We start from the raw sequence: 23,321 nt of genomic DNA on the forward strand, positions 1-23,321 counted from the left end.
CACGCACCTACATCTTCCACCCATTCCGTAATGCCACAGGGATCCGGGAGTCTGTTGCCATTCGTTAAAGTGAGTTTAATAATATAACATTCAAGATTTGCCGGTGATAACCCCGCAGCGTAGCGTGATAGAGCCTGAAACAACGCCATTCTCTGTTGCCAAGCTGCGCGCGCATTCTCGCTGACGTCATATTGTTTACAAACAGTAAAAGGGTCTATAGGGTGTCTCGATTCTCAAATGCTGAAGTTGATCACTCCCCTTTTGCAGCCTTGATCCGCCTTTCAACGAATCGCAGTGGACTTCGGTGAGGTGTATTACCCACAGTCCATTGCTGTGGGAGAAAAGGCTCAAGTGCCTTTTTTGAAAATATGTATTTTCTAATGAAAGTTAATTTTAGTACGATTAGTTGATGCTCTGAAACTTTTAGACAAAGCAGCAATGAATGTAAATTTATTTCAAATAATTGTTTGTTTGTTGGAAAGTTGTTGATGAAGGTTTTTTAACTCATTCACTGCCAACCGTTTCCTGGTCAGAAAAGCCCTTCGCTGCCAGCGTTTTTCAGCGTTTTCTCTGTTTTTTAAGAGTCACAGAACGTTGCGCGCTAGGATGATGTCAACGCCAAAACAACCAAAACAAAGAGGAGACTCACCTCTTACATCAGGAAGAATCCACGCGTTTTGAGCGTTATCCGTTCTTTCATAATCCGTTGTCGAATTGTGATCGGCAGAAGCTTTTCTGGTTCATTCCTCACTTTTTTTACAGCAGCGGCCCAAAACGATCTAACGCATGGATGTTCTGCTTCCTAATCATGTGACGTGTGACGTACGCGGATGAAGATCATCTTTAGAGCTGAGATGTTTGTTCTCAGGTGTGGGGGCTTGTCCGCCGCCCATACAGTACAAATGACGACTTTAGTCGTCAATGGCAGTGAATGAGTTAAACTATCAGAGCGACCAGAATCCCAGCATGCATTGCGGTTGATAACGTGATGCTCCCTGTCTCAATTCTGCAATGATTTGCACACTTGTGTACTACACACTGGAACCAGACTGCGCACTTTCTCCAAGTGCCCTTTGCTGAAGTCCGCAGGGCACGGTGCGAGTATTGGGATTGGTCCTTGGTCTCTGTTAAACTGATCCACTTCCCATAATTCCTTGCAGCCTGTAGACACCATTTCCAGCGTGGTTAGTTTAACTCTGATCCTTAACCCTCTCAGGCTCAAAATAAGTTTTGATAAAAGGACGAACAACTAAGTCCTTCAGGGGTACTTCTGAGTTGAAAAAGGTTCATGAAATCCGTACGTGGAGTAACCAGGTAGGTAGGTTTTAACGTTGCAAACCTGCAACACCTGCCTCCAGAGGGTTAAAGAAGCGGTGGAGCATTTAGTTCAGAAGATTAAAATGAGCAGTTTAAAGGCTCCTCTCACACTTTCTAACCTGAAGCTACGTCTAAAAAAGTTTTTGTTCCAAGTTCGTTAGAAAATGTCGGACAGAAGTTTTATAGTTCAGTCTCACTGTGGCTCTCTTGACTTTCATTCTTGTCAAAGACATGATGTCCCACAACTCTTCCACATTTTCAAACAACCTCTTTTATTCAACACCCCCCACCCCTCCCCAAGCCCCTCCCCCACTGCACCTCCAATGTTGACATCATCTGCTCTGTCTCTATGAGACACAGAAACTTTTGTTCTCATCCTGCCTGCTTTTGTCCAGAGGAGACAATAGACCGACCCTGGGGGTGGGGGTGGAAAAAGGACAGAAAGATGAGGAAAGTTCATGTTTCCGCTCCCTGAGGATTTGTAAAATGTGATTGCTAAAATGTCAGTTTTTTTGGTTTCATTCAGTTGTGTTTATGCTGAAATCCCTGCAGGATTCTTCAGACCTGCTGCAGAACAAAAGACCTGAAGAATAGAAATAACAAAATAACACAGCTTCTAGAGTTAACAAGAGATTAATTATGTCCAAACATGAATGCAGGACTGAAGCTTATCAGTTTGTTGTGAATGATTCACTCAGAAATGATGTGTTCCTTTTGCCACGCGCCAGAATAAACTGACCTTGTCAGCAGGTCCTCAAGTTCTGCAGAAGCCCGTAAAGCACCTGCTGATTCAGATCAGGTGTGCTGGAGCAGAAAAACACCTAAAACCTGCAGCAGAGAGGCCCTCCAAGGCTCCTGTGGTTTAACTGGTGCTGCAGCTTCAGATGGAGCTTCAACAACCATCTCAACTGACCTCAGAGTTTCTTCTCTGTGGCAGAAACAGCAGCATAAGACTCTAATAAAGCCATCCCATAATCCTAGCTGGACTTTTAACATCTTTAACTTAATTTACCTAAAACCCAGAATAGAAGGGAGCGGTTAGAACGTTCTATAGAGGTCTCTGCAGAACCAGAACGTTGTGGTCCTGACTCGGCTGATGGAGCGTGAGGAGTTTCAAGCAGCAACTGCAGCAGAGTTTCTTTAGATGTTTATTTTCTTCTCTGCGCTCCTCTGGCAGGCGTCTCCTGGTCATCCCTAAAGTCAGGAAACACTCAGGGCGAGGCGTCCTTCCACTATTACGGCCCTCGCCTCTGGAACGAGCTGCTGGAGGACCTCAGGGCAGCAGAGAACGTTCATGTTTTTAAGTCGATGCTCAAGACCCACCTATTTGGGTTAGCTTTTATCTAATTATTTACTATAGTTTTGTTTCTCGTTTTACACGATTATACTTTATTACTGGCTTTGCATGTTTTATATGACTATATTTGAGCACAGTTTCATTATTTAATAATATTACAATTTTACTGTCTATATGATTTTATTTATTATTTATTTTCTTTCTTTTGTCATTTATATTAGCTCTTTTATTTTCATATCTTCACTCATTTTAATCCAGTGTTTTCTCCGTCGGGGCCCTCTGCCCCGGGGGCGGTGGTCGACTGTTGCTTCCTGGACGGTTGGTTCGCTGGAGTTTTTTTGACAATTAAAATTGCGCCCACATTTTCAAAGTTAAACACATTTCTTTTAACAACAGTAGTTTCTGCTTCAGCCCTCTCCCCCCTCCCCCTGTGCAGCGGCCGCAAACTCACTGATGCGCCTGCAGCCTCTCGGAGTTCCTGCTGCTCTAAACATTAAAATAATTATTTCATTTTCTGTTCCTCACTTCTGATTACCTTCAGTGGTGTCTGTTTGTTGCAACCAGCAGGTACAAAAACTAACTTGTTTTTATTTGACTATTTTTCTGTCCTGCCTGTTTATTATCTTCCTGCATCTCCTCTCAATCCTAAAGAAAAACTGCTACCTGGGTTCATATATATTCACCTCATGAGTTACCTTTGAACTGCAGTTCTAAAAGATCTACCGACCGCTAAAACAGCGGAGTGCTCGCTGCTCGCCGGCCACATCAGTGAGGTGCGTCACCGGAGGACAAAACAGGTGATGCGCCCCGATCCACAGCAGCGAAACGCATCAGGCACAAATAAAAGATAGAAAACATAAACGGAAATGAGCCGACATGAACGATCGCGTGTTAAATTAGTTTTTGAGGTGGCGACACCTGATTTGATAACGTTACTGTGGCCGTACTCAGGACGCAGATGTCTGGAGCGCGTCAGCGATCAGAGCTTTGCATGCGCAAGCTGGTTAAGGTTAGGATGGGGTGAGGGGAAGGTTAAATTGCAAGAGGGTAAAGGTCCCAATTTGGTTAAATGTTCGTTTTACGGCGGGTGTCAGTACCGACGCTCTGGCACAGCGCGTCGCCTCCCAATGCGCAGGGGCTCGTCACCTGCTGTCTTTTCCGAGGACTGCATCTTGCCGGTCATTATCACGTGACAGCGACTAGTCGATGACGGGCATAAAAAGTCACTACAGAGCAGTGAGGTCGACTAGTCGACTAGTTCATACAACCCCTACCGTGCGGAGGCGCGGTGGAGGGGCGTGGTTGCTTAAATGACGCAATTTTGCCGCGCGGAGCCGTGCGGACCTCGCGGACGCGTCAAGTATAAACCAACCTTTAGTGTGGAAGACCTGATGCTGCCGGGGCAGATGGCTCCTCTGATGGCGTTTCCTTGCCTTACCTTACATGGCTCATCTGGACTCAGCCGAATATAAATTTTTACTGGTGTGTGTGTGTGTGTGTGTGTGTGTGTGTGTGTGTGTGTGTGTGTGTGTGTGTGTTAATGTTTTTAAACTGTTGTGGGAAATTGGGGTCATTTTAATTCTGTAAAGCACTTTGAGCAGCACTTTGTTTGAAAAGCGCTTTATAAATAACATTTGATTGATTTTCTTATTGTAGCATGTTTTTTTCTCTGTCAGAAGATTTATTGAATCGGTGAAACGAAGAAGCTGCAAAACACAAAACGACAACCTCATGAGTCCATATTTCAGGTTTTTGTTCTTCGTTGAGCAGAAAGGACAATTAACAGTTATTGTTTTAATCAGTCTTTCTGCTTCCTCTCACCTTCACTGAAGGCCCCTTTCCCTTTTAAACTGCTGCTCTATAATGTGAGCTATCCATCTTTTCTCTGCCGCTTCATTTCACCAGTCAGACAAAATTCTCCCCTCTGATGCACTGTGGTCTGTACAAAAACACAATCAGTGTTTCCAACGGTTCAAGTCATAAATGAAAATGTCATCCTGTTTTCCTGTCTGCGAAAAGAGAGGAAGTAAAACTGGGAAGCTGCTGAAGCTGGATAAAGTTTAAAGTTTCATCTCCGGCTCTCTTCCAACGTCACCTCCTATGACCTCCCATAACCTCATAAATCCACCTAATGACGTAAACATGACCCCCCTCCTGTCTGCTCGCTCTCCTTCTCAGCTCCACATCAGCATCAGGTCCAACAAAAGCTGTTTCCTTAATCTCAACACTGTTTCACCTGCTGCAGAGGAAGATACCAGCTCATCCTCCCTGCAGGGATGAGTCTAATGCTGGAGAGGAGATGCCTCCACTACACCTGTGATGGAACAGATAATAAAACCTCTCATGCCTGAAATATTAGACAATGTTGATTTATATGCAGAAGAAAAACGCTGCAGAACCCCAGAGACATGCGAGATTCAAAAAGTCAATGAAGGATTTGTTCAGAACACAGAAGATGGAGTGTTACAAGCCAATTTACCGGGCTAGCTCCACTCTTCTAGATTTTACTAATATCTCAGGGTTTGACGATGTAGTGGGTGTGACATGCCAGTTTACCAACAAACACTCTTACTCTGTAGAGAGTTGATTAGCAATCACCACATTACCCAGAGCTTCTGATTCTGACCAAAATTAGTTCAAGCAGACAAAGAGGAGGCGCAAACACACCTACACACACCCTCAGTCCATGAAGCTTATGTACACTTCAGGTTAAGACCCTTGCCAGCTGTTCCTTTCATGCTGAGGAGACAACTGACTTTACCTGTAGCCTAGGATGGAGGAAAAACATATCAATTACACCTAGGGTTGGCATTTACAACCCGCATCTCACCTTTGCTCGGTTACCGACAGGAGGAGACCCCACTCGTAAATCCTTTTTTCGTTCCACGAATCCGAGGAACTAGATTTTATTTCACAAAGAAGAAAACCGACAACGCGGGTTAAAAAGTGAAACAACACTTTGCCAATAAACCGAATTATAGCAAAGTTGAGCTGAATAAGCTCTCCAAAAATGACACTAGGTCAGATTATCACAGACAAAAAGCTCAAAGCAAAAGCTTCCTTCTTTCCACCTCTGTACCTCACACACTCTTCCCATCAAAGGCCCTTCCTCCAGAAAACTCTCAAAAGCCTTTCTCCAAAAAGCTCAGTCCATGACTGACTGACTCTCACTCATCCCATCAAGCTCATCTTGAACAGACCCAATATCTTCCTTTTATTCACTCTGTCCCCTCCCTCACAGTCATTTCTATCAGACTTCAGACTTCCTGGTCACGTGTTCCTCTACTTCTTGTTACTTCTCCAACAGCCCCGAAGAGACCATAAATCTTGGATGTCATGATGCCACCTTTTCTTCTCCCAGTCTTCATCCAGTCACTTGTTTCTTCTTAGTGTCTCCTGCAGGCTTTCCTCTCTTCTCCTTTGGGATTACATCACCTCCTCTCGTAGCCATTGGTCAGCAGAGGGGGACGTGGCATGATTACCCCTTCCTTTTCTTCTGCCCTGGATCAAATGGTCATCTCCAGCATTAGCTGGACAAGATGTCTTATTTATATGTTTATAGCATCTTGACCAACTCCACAGAGGATAAAAGCTAACATACATGCTCACTCCCAACATCTGTTCAGGTCAAAACAGGTTACATCCACAACATGAATCGTTTGACCATATCAGCGCAGTGAAGGCACATCACTACTTTTTGACATCACAGGTCAGGGGGCTTGAAGGCTGCCTGGATGGACGGATGCACGCACGCACGCACACACACACGCACACACACACACACACACACGCACACACACACACACACACACACACACACACACACACACACACACACACACACACACACACACACACACACACACACACACACACACACACACACACACACACACGAGAAGGGAACAGGCCTTTAGCTTGGTTTCACAAACACGTTGATACACCTTGCAGAGCCTGGAATTGATTTCACATAATGAGAGACATAATCCAGACTTAATTCTATACATTAAGAAGTCTGATTATACTCCATACAACATAGAGGTTGATTACATCAAACTTCAATACTCGTTTCTTTTAGCAGCTTTTCCCTCCATAGTCCGTGAGGAGTGGGATCCACTCAGACTCTTCCTCTGCTGACATTCCTGCTGTTTAACAGGATTGTTTTCTATTTGTCAACCTGCTGGTTGGAGTGGAAGTGCAGCACTTTCCATCTAAAATAACATCAAATCAGCTTCTGATCCAGGTGGAAGTTATTTTATTCAGCAGTATTTGTAATATATAGAATACACTTGCACTGGATTTTTATTTGATAGAAAAATAGTGTTCTGATTTTTCTTCTTTGATCAAACTCCGTTTTTCTGTCTGTGTGGCTTAATAATTTTGATTGAATCGATCAGAAGTTTATTTGTGTTTTCTGGTTAGAAGTGACCTCTGACCTTTCATTCGTTTATTTATAAAGCACCGTCTACGACCTTATCGGCAGACCAAGGTGCTGAACACAACCATAAAACTCACAATAAGAACAAATATAATGCAGCGGTCAGCCTCATCAGCCCGACACCATTCAGGATGTGGTTCCGAGGAGGCGATGTGATGTGAAACTTCTCATCTACACTCTACAATAACGTTTAAAACCAAACATTTAGCTTCATTTTTATCTGAAGTCTTTAATTTAACCTGAGCAAACATGTTTGATTGAAAACCAAAAACATCTTTATGATTTTGATTTGATTTTGCGTATTTCATGATGAAATATGGAAACAAACGGTTACAACAAAGTGTATCAGAGTATCTGTCCAGCTAGTGAATAGTTAAGTCTGGCTGACATACCTGGCGCTGGAGCCTACTTCCAGCACGTTTCCTGCAGGTTTTCGATTGTGAACACAACTGATTTGTTTGATTTGGTATTGAACCGATCCTGTAGAAACTACTGAAAGCCGGGTAGATATTTCTGCAGTTAGATTAAGGCGTTAAAAAGACGAACGCACAGCGATGAGTTTTACTTTCATTTTTACTAATGGACACGAGGGGGTGCTAAAAGTAGGCCAAAGCTGCTTCGTATCCATTTGTGAGGTTTTAATGCAGGCTGAACATGTAAATAGTCTCCTACACCTATCTCCTGCAGTAGCTTCTGATAGAAAACAGACGGTGAGCTCTAGGATTGGAAAAGCCTGACAGATCTATGTCACACTGTCACTGAACAATCATGGACTCACCCATCTTGGCTCACAACCGGAAGGCTGTTGTTGGTTTAGCATCCAGGACACAGCAGAGAACTGTTGGGCTAGTAGAAGCTAACTGTTAGCATTAGCAACTCCACCACACAGCAGAACTCCTTCAGGCTAAGTTGAGCCTAATGTAGGCCTTTCCATCTGCGTTAGTACGTAGACACGCAATGTCATTGTCCGTCACTGAGAGCTCTCCAACAGGCACGCAAGGACGAAAGAAGTAAAGTTCACTTTTAGCACCACTGCATCTCTTGTGACATCTCGTGGAGAAGTTGTAGATTGCAGCAAATTAAACCCATTTACCTATTTACTCAAAGCTGTTTTAGTGAATCTACAGAACTAATGTGGTATTCTTAGCTTTCAACCCTCAGAAGGACATATTTGTGGTTAGATGATTGCAATGTCCTGTTCACTGGACAATGATTTCCTTCTCTCTATGCTGCAGACCCAGTCCACTTAATGTTCCATATGCATCTGGATCTTTTAACAAGCTTTCAATTAAGTTTTGAAATTATTACCAACTCCCTAAAAGTTACTATATCTGAGATGTTACGGCTCCCATCTACCTGAATCCTCTTGCAAAGGCTTACGTCTCGGCCCGGCCGCTCCGGTCATCACAGGATGGTCGGCTAGCAGTGCCTACACCACGCTCAGGACAATCCAGACTCTTCTCATGCATCATTCCACAAATGTGGAATGACCTTCCAAGCACTACCAGAACAGGAGCTTCCTTTTCAATTTTCAAGAAACTCCTGAAGACCCTGCTCTTCAGAGAGCATCTTCTAAACTAGCACCCTCCCTGCACCCGTCCCCCTCTCTACCGTCCACTCCTTGTTCCCTCCTCTCCATGATTGATGTCAAGTTGTTGTTGTTATTGTTGTTGTTGTTAGCCTCAAGGGCAACATGCTGATTGTCACTTGTAAGTCGCTTTGGACAAAAGCGTCTGCTAAATACATAAACATATCCAGACACCAGAAAGACTGTGATTCTCATGGTCCTCAGGCACAAACTGATACCAGACAGACAACCGGGTCAACCCAAGACATGTTGGAGGGATTTTTTCAATACATTTTTAGTTTATTTGAATTCAAATGGATTTGGATTACTTTGGGCTGCTGAATTCGATAACATCCATCCATCCATCCATTTTCATCCTCTTATCTGGAGTCAGGTCGCGGGGGCAGTAGCCTAAGTCGAGAGGCCCAGACTTTCCTCTCCCCAGCCTCTTGGGCCAACTCCTCCAGGGGAATCCCAAGGCGTTCCCTGGCCAGGTGAGAGACATAGTCCCTCCAGCGTGTCCTGGGTCTACCTTTAGGTCTCCTCCCGGTTGGACGTGCCCAGAAAACCTCACCAGGGAGGCGTCCAGGAGGCATCCTGACCAGAGGTCCAAACCACCTCAACTGGCTCCTCTTGATGTGGAGGAGCAGCGGGTCTACTCCGAGCCCCTCCTGAATGACCAAGCTCCTCACCCTATCTCTAAGGGAGAGCCCAGCCACTCTTCGGAGAAAACTTATTTCGGCCGCTTGTATCCGCGATCTCGTTCTTTCGGTCACTACCCAAAGCTCGTGACCATAGGTGAGGGTAGGAACGTAGATCGACCGGTAAATCGAGAGCTTCACCTCCTGGCTCAGCTCTCTCTTCACCACGACAGACCGGTACAACTCCCACATCACTGCAGACGCAGCACCAATCCGCCTATCGCTCTCACGCTCCAGCTTTCCCTCACTCGTGAACAAGACCCCGAGATACTTAAGCTTGGCTTATGCTTGACGCATTCACTTTCCGCTTGGTGATGCGGCTCGCGGATGGAACGCGCTTCACAACTCGCAGCGTTTATGGTTCATGCGGCTTGTCTCTGCGGTGAGCCAATGTTCTCCCAAACTGAACGGGGCAGTATGGCGCTCTACAGCATGCATCCAACACTACACCATAGTAGAAGTAGAAATTACTGTTTACAACATGGCATTTCAGCATTTTTAACAGCGTCCTCGTCTTTTCCGTCAGTGCGAGCAATTTCTCTCCAAGAATTATTAACAACATGTTGATCACGGTGATCTCTGAGAGCTGAATCATACAAATGTCTGTATTTACCAACCTCTGCCATACTAGTTCTTGCCGATCCGCCATGTTTTTCCGCGTCCGTCCGTCCGCGTGGTTAGAAATTTTCCGAGGTGCGCGTTGCGGAAATTCTGGGCCGTGTGGAGGCGCGGTGGAGGGGCGTGGTTGTTAAAATGACGCAAAATGACACAACTTTTCCGCGCGGAGCCGTGCGGACCTCGCGGACGCGTCAAGCATAAACCAACCTTTAAACTCCTCTACTTGGGGCAGGACCTCATCCTGATGAACATGAGTCCAAAAACTGGAGAATTTGGGAATCCACTGTAGTGTTAAGGATTGACTACATTTGTATTAAATGATCAATAAGATGTGATAATTCCATATAAATATGAAATATCAATCTGATCTGTCTTTGAATGTTCAATCAGAAGACTTTAGTTTAATTGGCTTATTCAGGGACCATGAGCACACTTCATGTTAATTCAGACAGTCAAGTATATAGTTTGTACAATGAATTTATTTTTATTTTTACTAAACTGATGATGATACAGGACGAGGTGTGAATGAAGTGATAGAATGTAATGATGAAATGGAAGCTAGATGTTTTAGCTAAACCTTTCTTAAGTTTCTGAGAGAGTTTGTGGAGTCTGGGTTGTAAAATCAATTGGGCTGTATGGTTTGATAAGCCAGAGATGTGTTTATAAAACCATCCGACGCAATTTGTGCCGAGTCTACGCACCCTTGTGTGGAGATTCCTGAGTGATCCAGGGGGTCAAGAGGTTGGGATGGACGATGCTGGTGGAGTGAACCTCTAGCAACCAGGAACCTGTAGATTAGCTCAGATACGACCCTGAGTCTGAGATGTGCTCCAGGTGACGGCAGGAAGCTGGAATGTTTGTTTTGGGTCTAAGGCTGTCCGGTGGCTCTTTAAAGAGCCGTTGCGTCTGTAATCACTTGAGGTCAAAAGAGATCCTCTTTTTCAAATGTTTGCTCACTGGCTTGGCCAGACCAAGAGTCAGCTGGAAACTGACTTGATCAGGAAATAATTCCTTTATACAGTATATTTGTTTATAATTTTGGCAAATCAGGATTAAACATGTTGGAAGGCATTACCGTAATACCTCCAAAGTCACGCCTTCATTCAGATACTCGGAGAGGTTACTCTTAGTCAAGTGGAAATGAGTTTAACATTTATGTGAAGTGAATGTTAAACCTTAATAATAATCTTCTTATGATGTATGAGTATTCTGATAGATTAACTTGGTAAATCAACAAATACTGATCTGGTGTAGTTTAAGATCTGAAACCAATCATTGCAGGAAAAATATTCATTTGAACACATCCTGGATTAAATGCTCAGATTATTCAAACATTTTAGGATTCAAACATCTTGTTCATTTAACACATTTGATTATTTCAACCTATAAAGTTGTAAATTCATTTATGATTCAAGGATGATGAACTTTATTCAGAGTGAAAATAAAAGGAGTCTCCGCATGAGGCCTGGAGCAACGATATTATGGCTTCCTTGGTCAGTTGCATGTCACATATCCCTGTTTTTGTTTCTTGGAGGTCAGACAGATGTGGTACGTCCCTGGATGTGTGGCGCAGTTTGTGGCTGCAAATTAAAAGTTAATTTCTGTTCATTCTGATGGTACGCTACAACTGTGTGACTCACTCACTCACTCACTCACTCACTCACTCACTCACTCACTCATGGAATTAGCATTTTTATTCCACAAATAATAGGCACCTCCAAATCTGAGACCATGGTTCTCGACCGGAAAAGGGCGGCTTGCCAACTCCGGGTCGGGGGAGAGGTCCTACCTCAAGTGGAGTTTAAGTATCTCGGGGTCTTGTTCACGAGTGAGGGTAGGAGGGATCGGGAGATCGACAGGCGGATCGGTTCGGCGTCTGCAGTGATGCGGACGCTGAACCGATCTGTCGTGGTGAAGAGGGAGCTGAGCCAGAAAGCCAGGCTCTCGATTTACCGGTCGATCTACGTCCCAATCCTCACCTATGGTCATGAGCTTTGGGTAATGACCGAAAGAACGAGATCGCGGATACAAGCGGCCGAATTGAGTTTCCTCCGTAGGGTGGCCGGGCTCAGCCTTAGAGATAGGGTGAGGAGCTCGGACATTCGGGAGGGACTCGGAGTAGAACCGCTGCTCCTCCGGATCGAAAGGAGTCAGTTGAGGTGGTTTGGGCATCTGGTCAGGATGCCTCCTGGACGCCTCCCTGGGGAGGTGTTTCGGGCATGTCCTGCCGGCAGGAGGGCCCCGGGTCGACCCAGGACACGTTGGAGAGGTTACATCTCCAATTTGGTCCGGGAACGCCTTGGGGTCCTGCCGGAGGAGCTGGTGGAGGTGGCCGGGGAGAGGACGGTCTGGAGCTCCCTAGTTGGGATGCTGCCCCCGCGACCCGGACCCGGACAAGCGGCGGAAGAAGACGAAGATTTCACAAATAAGAAATGATGACGAATGACGAGGAGGAGGATTGAATTAAAGAATCAGTCTGATGTTTCCAGGGATGAAGGAGGTGAGCAGAAAGCCAGGAAGTCATCAGGTTTTGGTGGACTCGGGTGGTTTTTATACGTCTGCTGTGTTCCTCCACCTGAATTGGACTCGTTGGATTTCGGCCTTTCTAAATGACCTTCTTAAATGTGATTTTTGATCTCCGTAGTCTTGAAGCAGGACCTGAATGAGTGATTGGTTCTTTAGTAAATATTTAGACTTTTGTCTTAATTACAGAACGAGACTCCAGCTGGACGCTGATGCGATCATAACGGAAGATAATCGCACCCGTTTGTTGTCAGAATTAAAATTAACGACCGAGGCTTGTTTTCTCAGGATAATGGGATGATGATGCAGACATGACTGATGCTTCTGCTCCATCCAGTTTCACCAACATGACTGATTCAGACCAGTGACGTGCCGATCAGGGATTTTTGGCATATCTTCCGACTGATCGATCACAGCGAGACTCGGCTTGTGTCTCAAGGTCTGTTCATTCAGTTTCAGGTCTGAATGAAGAAACATGTTGCCTCGTTAGGATTCTTAACGTCCTTTCTTCACATCGTATTTAATCATCAACGTGTTTCATATTCAGGTTTGTTTTAGGATAAAAACAAATGATCAGAACAAACGGAGGAAGCAGCAGTCTGACTTTGTTTTATAAAGATTGTAATAAAATGCTGAAATCGGCTTTTTTCCTTTCTGACCTCTCGGGTTTAAAGTTTACCTCTAACAACGTTGTTTTTTAGCTGCGAAGGCAGGAGGGTCAACATCTCGTGTTGATTTAGCGTTGCTGGGTGGGTCGCTGTTTGCTTGGCACGCCGCCCTGAGTGGGTTGTTATTTTTATGCACACAAACCAATCTGCTGATGCTGAAGAGCCTTGTGATCATTCAATTTCTTTCTGGAAAGGGTGCCAGTCTGCGGCGGTTCTACTTCGTTTGAAGCCAGAGACCAATATCGCAGCTCCTAACGTCGTCATGGGAACCTGAGCTCACAGCTGATCAGCAGCTTCTCATCTCTATTTCATGTACTTGCATTAAGATTTTGTTTGAACTTTTCTACATTTGGTAAAACATCAAGCCTGTGCTCGGCTTCTGACCAAGTCCTCCAAACACACCCACATCACCCCGCTTCTCCTCCAGCTTCACTGGCTGCCAGTCAACTTCAGGGTTCATTTCAAGATCCTGGTTCTGGTCTATAGGGCCTTACATGGACAAGCACCATCTTACATTGGTGATCTTCTTAGTCCCTACACCCCCAGCAGGTCCCTGAGGTCCAGTGATCAAAGCCTACTGGTTGTGCAGCACCAGGCTAAAGGTCAAAGGTGACAGATCATTTGCTGCTGTGACCCCCAGACTCTGGACCTCTCTCCCTCTGAGGCTTTTCTTTCTTTCTTTCTTTCTTTCTTTCTTTCTTTCTTTCTTTCTTTCTTTCTTTCTTTCTTTCTTTCTTTCTTTCTTTCTTTCTTTCTTTCGGTCGGTCGGTCGGTCGGTCGGTCGGTCGGTCGGTCGGTCGGTCGGTCGGTCGGTCTAAAATTTTAAAATCTGACCTCTGACCTTCGTTTGAGCCACAAGGAGATTAGTTACAGAAGCTCACACGGATCTGCTTGATCTCCTTCAGGTAGAGCTATGATGTGAGAGAACCAGCTCCCATCAGAACCTCACAGAGACGCCATGCTCAGCTGTGATGGTGACCCTGCAGATGAAGCCGTGGGCTCGGAGGTCCATCTGGATCTTTCCCAGCACCCCTCCTACTCCGGCTCTGCTCCTTTAGAGCTAGAAGAAGAGGAAACGGGACAAGGATGTGAAACCCAAAGCCAAGATGGACGCCTTCAGAGATGCGGACAGTGAGTTGTTTATAGAACCAAACAGATTGTTTCCTGTCTGATTTGAGAAGATCTTGTGATTTTTTTTATTTCTGTGTTTTTGCCATTCTGCAGGTTGGATAAGAGGTGGATTCTCTGGCATGAGTTCATGAAGGAACACGCCCACTTAGACACTTGGCTGCGATTTGCTGAGCAGGCTGTTACCTCTTTAAGCCCCGCCTACATTACTTATAGTGTTGCCAAAGAGGAGCTGAAGAAGTTTGAGGTGCGAAGACTTGAATGGTCCCATTTAAAACCCTAAACTGATCTCTGATTGGATCGAGTCATGCTAAATGATCATAAAAAAAATCCACGTCTGGTTTTGATCTAGATTTTCTAACATGCTGGGGTTTTCTGTGCTTTGATGTTGTTCTTGTGTTCAGAGGTTGCGGTCTGAGGCAGGATCTCAGCTCATCCAGGTAGACAGTCTGACCCGCAGAAATCGGACATTGACTCGACTTTTCCAGGGCACAATGCAAGCCCGGCTGCTGGCATCGGCGCGGGAATGTGGCCAACGATGGGACGACGTGAACGCCAAACTGGAGTCCACCGGAGCACAGCTGCAGGTCCTCATATTTTATATAAATCTGGGTATCATATCTAATTGGATATGAGGATTTCCTGGTTTCTGACTTTAAACAAAAGAGCAAAATCTAGATTTCTGAAAGAAAGCAGATAATCTGTTATTAACGTTTTTAATCTGCATGATTTCAGTTTCATTTGATGGAGTGTAGAGAAGAAATGCAAGGCGGTTACATTTTTATTATGTTTTTTTATTAATTATTCTTTATCTTTTTCATGTCTTTTCTTCTTCTGACTTTGTGATTCAGGTGCGGACTTAAAAACGTGTCCAAGATCAAAATCTGATCCTAAAACCTAAATCTGTCCAGGAATATTTCTCTTATGGTTTCTCCATGAATAATTTGTATTTTTGAAGTATGAAATACAAGAAAGTTTCCTTTTGGGAATTGATAATACGAATAATAATAATAATAATAATAATAATAATAATAATTTATATTGAAATCATTATGATCTTCTTGTATACCTTTTTAAATTTGTATGTTTTGTATTTAAAAACAAACACGTTAAATTAATTTAGTTAATTGGATAATTTATTGGTGATTAAATAATTCAATTAAAAATTAAAGATATTTGTATTATATTTTTACATTTTTGTTTTTAAAAAGATCTTTTACTTCACTCAGGAGTCTTTTGTCCAATAAAATAGGCACATTTGGATTTGGACACAAAAATCAGCTCTTTACTAAAAACTCTTTTATGAATCTGAACAGTTTAAATGTTTTCATACCCAGCTGTCACCGAAAATGCAATGAATGTTGTCTCTTTTTGTGTCAGCGCTTCATCACGGAGTGGGAGGAGTTTGAAGCAGAAAGGGAGGAGCTTGGTCTCTGGTTGGCTGACATGGACGCTTGTCTAACTGAAATCGATCACATGACAGGAAGCAACTGTAAAAAACTGAGACGGCTTCAGGTGTGCTCTTCTGCAGCTGTCAGGATCTCTTTCTGCTTCCCGAGTCACTCCTAACTTTTCCGTGTGCAGTCGTTCCAGCAGTCCGTGTGCGAGAACTCGGGCCGTGTGAACGCCCTGCTGCAGCGTGGCGAGGTGCTGATCCAGCGCTGCCAACCAGCTGATGCTCAGCATGTGGAGGGCCGATTGCTGGAGCTGCTGCGGCGGTGCAGCCATGTCTACAACAACATCGCCAGCACACACACTCGTCTCCTCAGCATGAGACTGGTACACACACACACCACACACATACACACACACACACACACACACACACTCTCTCAGACAGCATCCGCAGGGCCACAAACTCCAAATCATCCAACAACAGTTGCTGAAGGACCCTGATTTATTTCTTCCTGAAGGTTTTCGAGGACGACTGGATTCTGTCCCCGACTTCAGACTCCGGCTGTCCTTCAGAGAGTCTGCATGACGGCGAGGAAGCGTTTGATAAGTACCACCTGGACCTCCCTTCGGTTTCAAACCGCCTTAAAGGTAAAGGATGATCTGAAGCGACTGATCTCAGATTGCTTTTGAGAAAGTTTTATCTTTATAAACTCTTTCCTCCAGATCTCAGAGCATCAGGTAACTCTGCTGCAGCCTCCCCCCCACGCCGGCCTTCACCCACCCACCACCCTCCTCCTCCGCCGTCTCCGTCCTTTCCTACCCATGAGCACATGGGGCTGGAGTGGGACCCCTCGGTGGACATTGGACGCTCCGTCTCCCATGACGATGCAGACTCTTCGTATTTCAGCGCCAGCACAGGTAGGAGGAGACGGAACGATTATCAGCCGACCCAAACGGGCTCCAGTTCCGCTCTGGTTTGATTAAAGTTGCTTCTGATCTGTTCTGCAGGTTTGTGCCAACGAGGTGGCATGAAGCGGTGGAGCTACCTCAGCTCCTTTGACTCTGTTTCTGACATCAGTGCTGACCTCACAAACCAGGAAGTAGATGTTGTGAGTAACAAGTTTAGAACTAAAACCACATTTCTAATAATTCTACACCCTTTTTAAGATTCAACAGGCTAAAACGTGATCTCAGCGGGACGTCGTGTATAACTCATGATTAAAAACAAATTCTGATTTAAAAAAATCACGTTAACCTTTTTGGATCTGCTTACAAAGATAAACATTTTCCCGTTTTCCAACATGATTGTGATCGGGAGACATCCCGATCAGGATTTATTTTGCCACCGAGTCTGTTTTGAGTTCCCATAAATTCCTGCTGAAAAAACTCCCACAACAATAAATCTATTCTATCTTTTTGATTTTATTAATCTGGGACCACAGACAATCAGAGCATCAACTGTATTAAAATCAACCAGTCTGTTTCTGTAGAAGATCACGGCGTAGGGAGACAGTTTTTCTCGTCTCCTCGGGTCCCAGGGCTGCCGTCATCGTTCCTGCGAACAAATGTTTAAATATCACCTGTTTATGAACTCTCTTTACTGATCTCAGATCAGTGTTATTGTGTAACTCTATGAGGGAGAGCTGGACACGGCCAGGGTCCATAAAGACCAGCTGACTAAAAAGAAAATAATGTTTATGATTATTATTTATCTTTATTGATCGTTGAGAGAGACAGCTTCCCCTTTTAGCTTTATTTTGGCGGGCCAGAGTTGTGAAGATTTGGTGACCAAAGCTCAGAATTGAGACGATGGGGTCGTTAAAATAAAAATGATGAATTGGAAAAGACAGAGTTTGAAGGTTTTTGTGTTTTACGTTGTTGTTGAACTCTGAACAGGAAATAAACTCTTTTGCTCCTCAGGGTTCAGAGGAGTGGCTCGACCATGCTGCACCCAGACTCCTCGCTCTCAGGCAAGATGGGGACCAATGGACAACCTCCACTCCTGCCAGAGAAGACGATGAGCCAATGAGGTTTGATGGAGGGCGTGTGAAGGCGTGGCTGAGTGTCCAGAGCTCCACCCCCTCTGAGAACAGGACTTCTTGTTCCAAGGCAGTCCAGACTGACGGAGAAGTGAAGGTGGGTTCATGGAGTTCTCAAAGTGTCCAGGTGTTTAGGAACATTCTGATCTCCAGTGGACAATCAGCTGTTTGAGACATTTAAACAAATCAGAGCAAAAATAAAGACCACCACCACCACACACGCACGCACACACACACACACTTTGACTGGAGTAATTTAACCTGCAGTTCGGCGGGTCACACCCACCTGAGGAAGTGCATGGATCTCTGCAAAGTGGAATAAAACAATAAAATTAATCATTATTGTTTAGACTCCAAATCCAAATGATTTATCACAACTCTGAAGAATCAGGAACTCTGATCTGTTCTCAGATCAGCTGTTGGTGCCAAAAACTCCTTTAAAGCCTTAAAATATGGTGGAAGATTCTGTGCTTTCAGAGATTCTCTCTCTCTCTCTCTCTCTCTCTCTCTCTCTCTCTCTCTCTCTCTCTCTCTCTCTCTCTCTCTCTCTCTCTCTCTCTCTCTCTCTCTCTCTCTCTCTCTCTCTCTCTCTCTCTCTCTCTCTCTCTCTCTCTCTCTCTCTCTCTCTCTCTCTCTCTCTCTCTCTCTCTCTCTCTCTCTCTCTCTCTCTCTCTCTCTCTCTCTCTCTCTCTCTCTCTCTCTCTCTCTCTCTCTCTCTCTCTCTCTCTCTCTCTCTCTCTCTCTCTCTCTCTCTCTCTCTCTCTCTCTCTCTCTCTCTCTCTCTCTCTCTCTCTCTCTCTCTCTCTCTCTCTCTCTCTCTCTCTCTCTCTCTCTCTCTCTCTCTCTCTCTCTCTCTCTCTCTCTCTCTCTCTCTCTCTCTCTCTCGCCCCCTGATGAAAGCATCTATTTATCCTCGTTTTCCTCCGTCCGGCACGGCACTCCTCGAGCTGCCGAATGAATAAAAAAAATCCCGATTTATGTATCAGGTCTGCCTGGACTTCGACAATCCTCATAAAGCCTCGAGGAGCCTCCTGACTTCCTTCCTTCCTCAGAAGGCTTTTTAGTCTTGAAATAAAACGTATCAGTTCATGTATGGAGGCTGAATTTCAGGACTGAGTGTGTTGTACTTTTTTTGATGGAGGTTTTAAACAAATCAGAGCAAAAATAAAGTCCAGATTCTGATCAATTCTTATTAAATGTCTGATTTACAGTCAGATAAAGTCACATACATATCTGTTTACATCAGGGCCTTGATGATTGTCGCCACACGGACCAGCTGAAGCGTCGCTATGACGACACGCATCATCTTCCTGTCTCGTTGCTCTTGGCGTCACACTGCCTGGATACCAAACCCTGGGAGCGTCGGACCCACCTTCAGCCAGACCTACAGGTGACTTCACAGGAGGGTACATCGGAACTGAGTTTTATTTTGAAAGGTTGCCACTCACTTCCTGTGTGTGTGTGTGTGTGTGTGTGTGTGTGTGTGTGTGTGTGTGTGTTTCACCTTGAGGATGACAAGGACTTTTCTTGCTGTGAAGAAGATGAGCAGCTCCTCTCTGATCAGAGGTAAAAACATTCAGAACCTCAACTGTTCTAAAGCCGGAGACGATTGGAACCGGTTCTGTTCTGTAGAAGAACCTGATGCGTGAAGCTTTTACTCCAAATATCCTGTTTGTGTTTTTTTTCTGGAGCCTAAATCAGTTGAGGAGGAGAAGAAGAGCCAAAAATAGGCAATTGTGATTAAAAATGTTAAGAAAGAGAGAGAGTGAACAGGAAAGAGGGAAACCAGTGGATCCTGAGGAAGGTGGAATAGGTGGGGAGAGCAGAATAAAGAGAGAGGTGAAGAAGGTCATACAAAAGCCAGCTTGAACAAGTGAGTCTTCAGCTGCTTTTTAAAGGAGACCACTGAGTCCACTGATCTCAGGCTCAGGGGGAGAGAGGTCCAGAGTCTGGGGGCCACAGCAGCAGATGATCCGTCACCTTTGACCTTTAGCCTGGTGCTGCACAACCAGTAGGCTTTGATCACTGGACCTCAGGGACCTGCTGGGGGTGTAGGGACTAAAGCCGGGCGTACACTGTGCGACTTTTTCACTTTTTTGAGCCGATTTTCCAGTCGTGCGAGAATCCACGACATCGGGGCGAGTTTTGCGCCGAGCGGTCGTGTAGTGTACAGGGGGTTACGAGAGGCGATTAACACCACGTGACCAGCTGCCGATCAGCAGTCGTGAGGTCGCAGGGACTTCTGGTGTGTTTAATATTTCGCTCGTCCCTCGTGAGGGTATCGCAGTGTTGAAGCGGCGCTGCGAGCAGCTGCGACCCAAAAAGTATCAGAACCGCTCACGGCGCATGCGCGCGCAATCCTGCATCAACGCCGGCCGGTCGCTCGCTATTTCCCTAATAACACACGCTGTTCGTTTTTGTTTCTACACGTTTTTTTTACTCACAAAGATAGTCAAGAAAGCGTGTTTGTCGTGTTCATGTCAAATTAAACTGATCACAAAACACAGATTCACTTTCTTTATTTCGTTTTCCTCATCCAACCCCCATAAATCCCTGTGTGTCCTCCTGCAGCTCTCCCGAAGGACAACAGGCAAAACAAAAAAGTCTGACGTGTTGAGTAAAAACTGCTATTTTTAGCACATTTTTAGGGCCGACGTGTTGCTACCAGACGTACAGTGTGAGCAGTCAGGTCGCATGCGAGAACTGGGTCGTGCAGTGTGAGCACACGACTCGTGAGATCTGCTCTGCGAGGAAGTCGTATAGTTTGAGCTGAAGCTGAACGCTGCGAGTGAAAAAGTCACACAGTGTACGCCCGGCTTAAGAAGATCACCAATGTAAGATGGTGCTTGTCCATGTAAGGCCCTATAGACCAGAACCAGGATCTTGAAATGAACCCTGAAGTTGACTGGCAGCCAGTGAAGCTGGAGGAGAAGCGGGGTGACGTGGGTGTGTTTGGAGGACTTGGTCAGAAGCACACTGCTGCCACTCTTTCAAAATAAAAGCCAAATCACATGATAGTTTTAATGTTTTATTTTCCAGGGTATAGTGGGATTTTTTCCAGCTTCCTAATGTTTTTTCCCATTTGAACAAAAATATTAACGTTACATCATCCACACTGATCACTTGTGTATTATTTTGTAACAATTTTGTTCAAATGGGAAAATTGTATTTTTAGGAAAATGAAAAAAAAAATCATTAAGATTGTTCTCACGTTACATCTTGTTTGAAATTTATTTTGAAAGGGTGGCAGCTTCCACGGATTTGTTTCTGGACAAAAACAGAAAACGTCTTATTTTGATGTGATTTCTGTTCCGTGTGACGTTTGTTTCTTGAGAGAAACTAAAACCCGGACCTTTTCTCCGGTTCTCTCAGGTTGACTTCCAGAGCTGCAGCCTCCTGCTCGTCCTCGGCGCTCCTCCTCCTCGCCGCAGCTCTCGTTCTGTTCGGCAGCCTGATCGCAGTCGTCATGGAACCTCCGTGTCACCGTGGCAACCAGATGTTTCGAACCTTCCACCTCATGCTGAGTTACGTCAACGGGCCTCCACCAACCTGAAGGCCAGTGCTCAAAGGTCAAAGGTCAATCCTACAGGCCCTGATGAGACTCAACAGGGCATCGCCAAAGTGACTGTATTGGATTTTCATTTTCATGCTTTCTGCCTAAAAAAACGTTGCTGGAAATCCTCAAAACGTTTTTTTAGTTGCATTCATTTTGGTTTTATTTTAGTTGATTTGTTGTTAGATTTAGTTTAGTTTTGTTTGGACTGAACTATATTTTTCGTTTGGAGATTAAAATCCGACGGCTGGACTCAAACTTTTTGAGACCGCTGCAGCTGGAAAAGAAGAAACGAGGCCGCTTTTTTTCTGCTTGCTAAACGGGCAGAAAGCCGATGATTTAACTCTTGACTTGTTTTGGAAGCTAAAAACATGAGATCTAAAGTTCCCAACCAGAAGATTTTCCCAAATAAGCTTCCTGGTCAAGGAATTCCCTTTTAAATCCAAATATCTGACAGGATTTAAATCCGTTTTCTCCGTTTAATTAGTCTGAGAATTAGTAAAACCTGAAGCAGAATTTAAAAAAATGAAAAGCTTTTCACATTGATGAAGCTTTAGAAGACATTTTTTGTTTATAATCTCCTAAATATCATAAAAATAAAAGGTTTAACATTTAAATAGTAGTAAAAACAGACTGTTTAAACACTTAACAACCACAAACGGTGGGACTTGAATAAATAAACATAATCGGTATAATTATGTTTATTATTCACTCGCTGTCAGTAAAATGTATCCTGCAGTTAAAACCGGTTTTTTCTTCTTCACGTTTTGAATTTTCTCTCATTTTTTGACTCGTTTGTTTGAACTTCTAAAAGTGGGACTTTTCTCAGGGAAAACTTTCCATCCAAGTTTACAAAAAGAGTAAATTTAATGAAGATTAAATGATCAAAGTTGATGTTTTTAGACCTTTAAAAGGTTTAAACATGAAAAGATTCTGAAATTAAACGTTTCACCATTTAATCTTTTTGTTACAGAAAAATCAGGCGATGAATTTAATGGTTTTGTTTTTCTACACAAATAAAGTATAAAACGCTCCCGTTTCCAGTTTATTTCACTCAGCTTGAGTCTCGGAGCACCAGGAAGGAACTTGTCTCGGATGGACAGAAGGATGTGGACGCGTCTTCCGTGAACACGGCTGTTCCAGCGATCCCGGAAGGTCTGCAGGTTGAATTTTCTGAAATTCCAGTGAAAACAGGAAAACTCCAAACTTCTGAAAGATGTTTAGATTTCAACAGACAGCGAAGGACTTTGAGTTTTCCTCCTGGAAGTTCCTGCCGACTGAAAAACTTTTAAGAAAGGTTCATTAATCTTGTTCTGGGATTACCGTAAAACCTTCATAGGCTTCAGAAGTTCCCGCTACGTTTCGTTTGCAGCCGGAATTAGATGCAACACAGCAAGAACACACCTAAGATGTTTAACCCTTTGATGCATAATGGTCACTACAGTGGACAGGTATTCAAAGTTGTTATTTATTTATTTTTGCTATTAAGCACAGTTGTTGAAGACTTTATTGCATTTGAGCCCCTCCATTTGGACTTCAGTAAGTCAAGCCAACATATTTCATGTTCAGAATGCACGCTGTCCACTGAGGTGGACATGTAATAACTTAATTGTAAATTAACAAAACATTACAAAAGATATTTGTTGAAATTTGTTTCATTCGCACCTAAAAATGAATGAAAAAAAATGTTTAAAAAATCATGGTTGAAGATTTCATAATTCATGCATCAAAGGGTTAAAGGTACATGTTTGTTACAGACTTTTATTGTGAAGGAATGAAGGAAGTTGATCTGGACAGTGCTACAGGAGCAGCCTAAAGCTCATGCCTCGTATCTATAAAATGTATGTTTATTATTTTAATGCATATTTATTTCTGGAAATGCTACCTTTTAAAAAAACTTTTTTTCTTTCAACTTAAATTTTCTCAACTTTTTTATTATTTTTATTAATTCTATTATATGATTTAAATTTTATCCTGACTCACATTTTCATTTAGGTCTTTTTTTTCTACCATTATCACTTTACCCCGGACATATTTAACTTTTTTCTTGACTGTTCGACTTCCGTCTCCGTGCGAC

At 44.0% G+C, this 23,321-nt stretch overlaps 1 protein-coding gene across 2 annotated transcripts in view; it reads left to right on the plus strand.

Moving 5' to 3' along the window:
* Positions 1-22,277, plus strand: part of si:ch211-137a8.2 (nesprin-2) — a 33,005-nt gene extending 10,728 nt beyond the window's left edge. The window contains exons 2-13 of one of the 2 annotated variants that reach the window (XM_070543671.1): positions 14,035-14,260; positions 14,354-14,504; positions 14,662-14,844; positions 15,638-15,772; positions 15,842-16,036; positions 16,171-16,300; positions 16,376-16,570; positions 16,661-16,761; positions 17,573-17,788; positions 18,938-19,081; positions 19,202-19,257; positions 21,064-22,277. In XM_070543671.1, coding sequence (XP_070399772.1) covers positions 14,088-14,260; positions 14,354-14,504; positions 14,662-14,844; positions 15,638-15,772; positions 15,842-16,036; positions 16,171-16,300; positions 16,376-16,570; positions 16,661-16,761; positions 17,573-17,788; positions 18,938-19,081; positions 19,202-19,257; positions 21,064-21,244 — 1,860 coding nt within the window. In that variant the 5' untranslated portion in view covers positions 14,035-14,087 and the 3' untranslated portion in view covers positions 21,245-22,277. The remainder of the gene's footprint in view (positions 1-14,034; positions 14,261-14,353; positions 14,505-14,661; positions 14,845-15,637; positions 15,773-15,841; positions 16,037-16,170; positions 16,301-16,375; positions 16,571-16,660; positions 16,762-17,572; positions 17,789-18,937; positions 19,082-19,201; positions 19,258-21,063) is intronic. The other variant, XM_070543673.1, reaches the window with a different exon arrangement.
* The last annotated feature ends 1,044 nt before the right edge of the window (positions 22,278-23,321 follow it).

The sequence above is a fragment of the Nothobranchius furzeri genome, chromosome 13 (assembly GCF_043380555.1).
Source record: "Nothobranchius furzeri strain GRZ-AD chromosome 13, NfurGRZ-RIMD1, whole genome shotgun sequence".
In the NCBI taxonomy this organism is placed as follows: domain Eukaryota; kingdom Metazoa; phylum Chordata; class Actinopteri; order Cyprinodontiformes; family Nothobranchiidae; genus Nothobranchius; species Nothobranchius furzeri.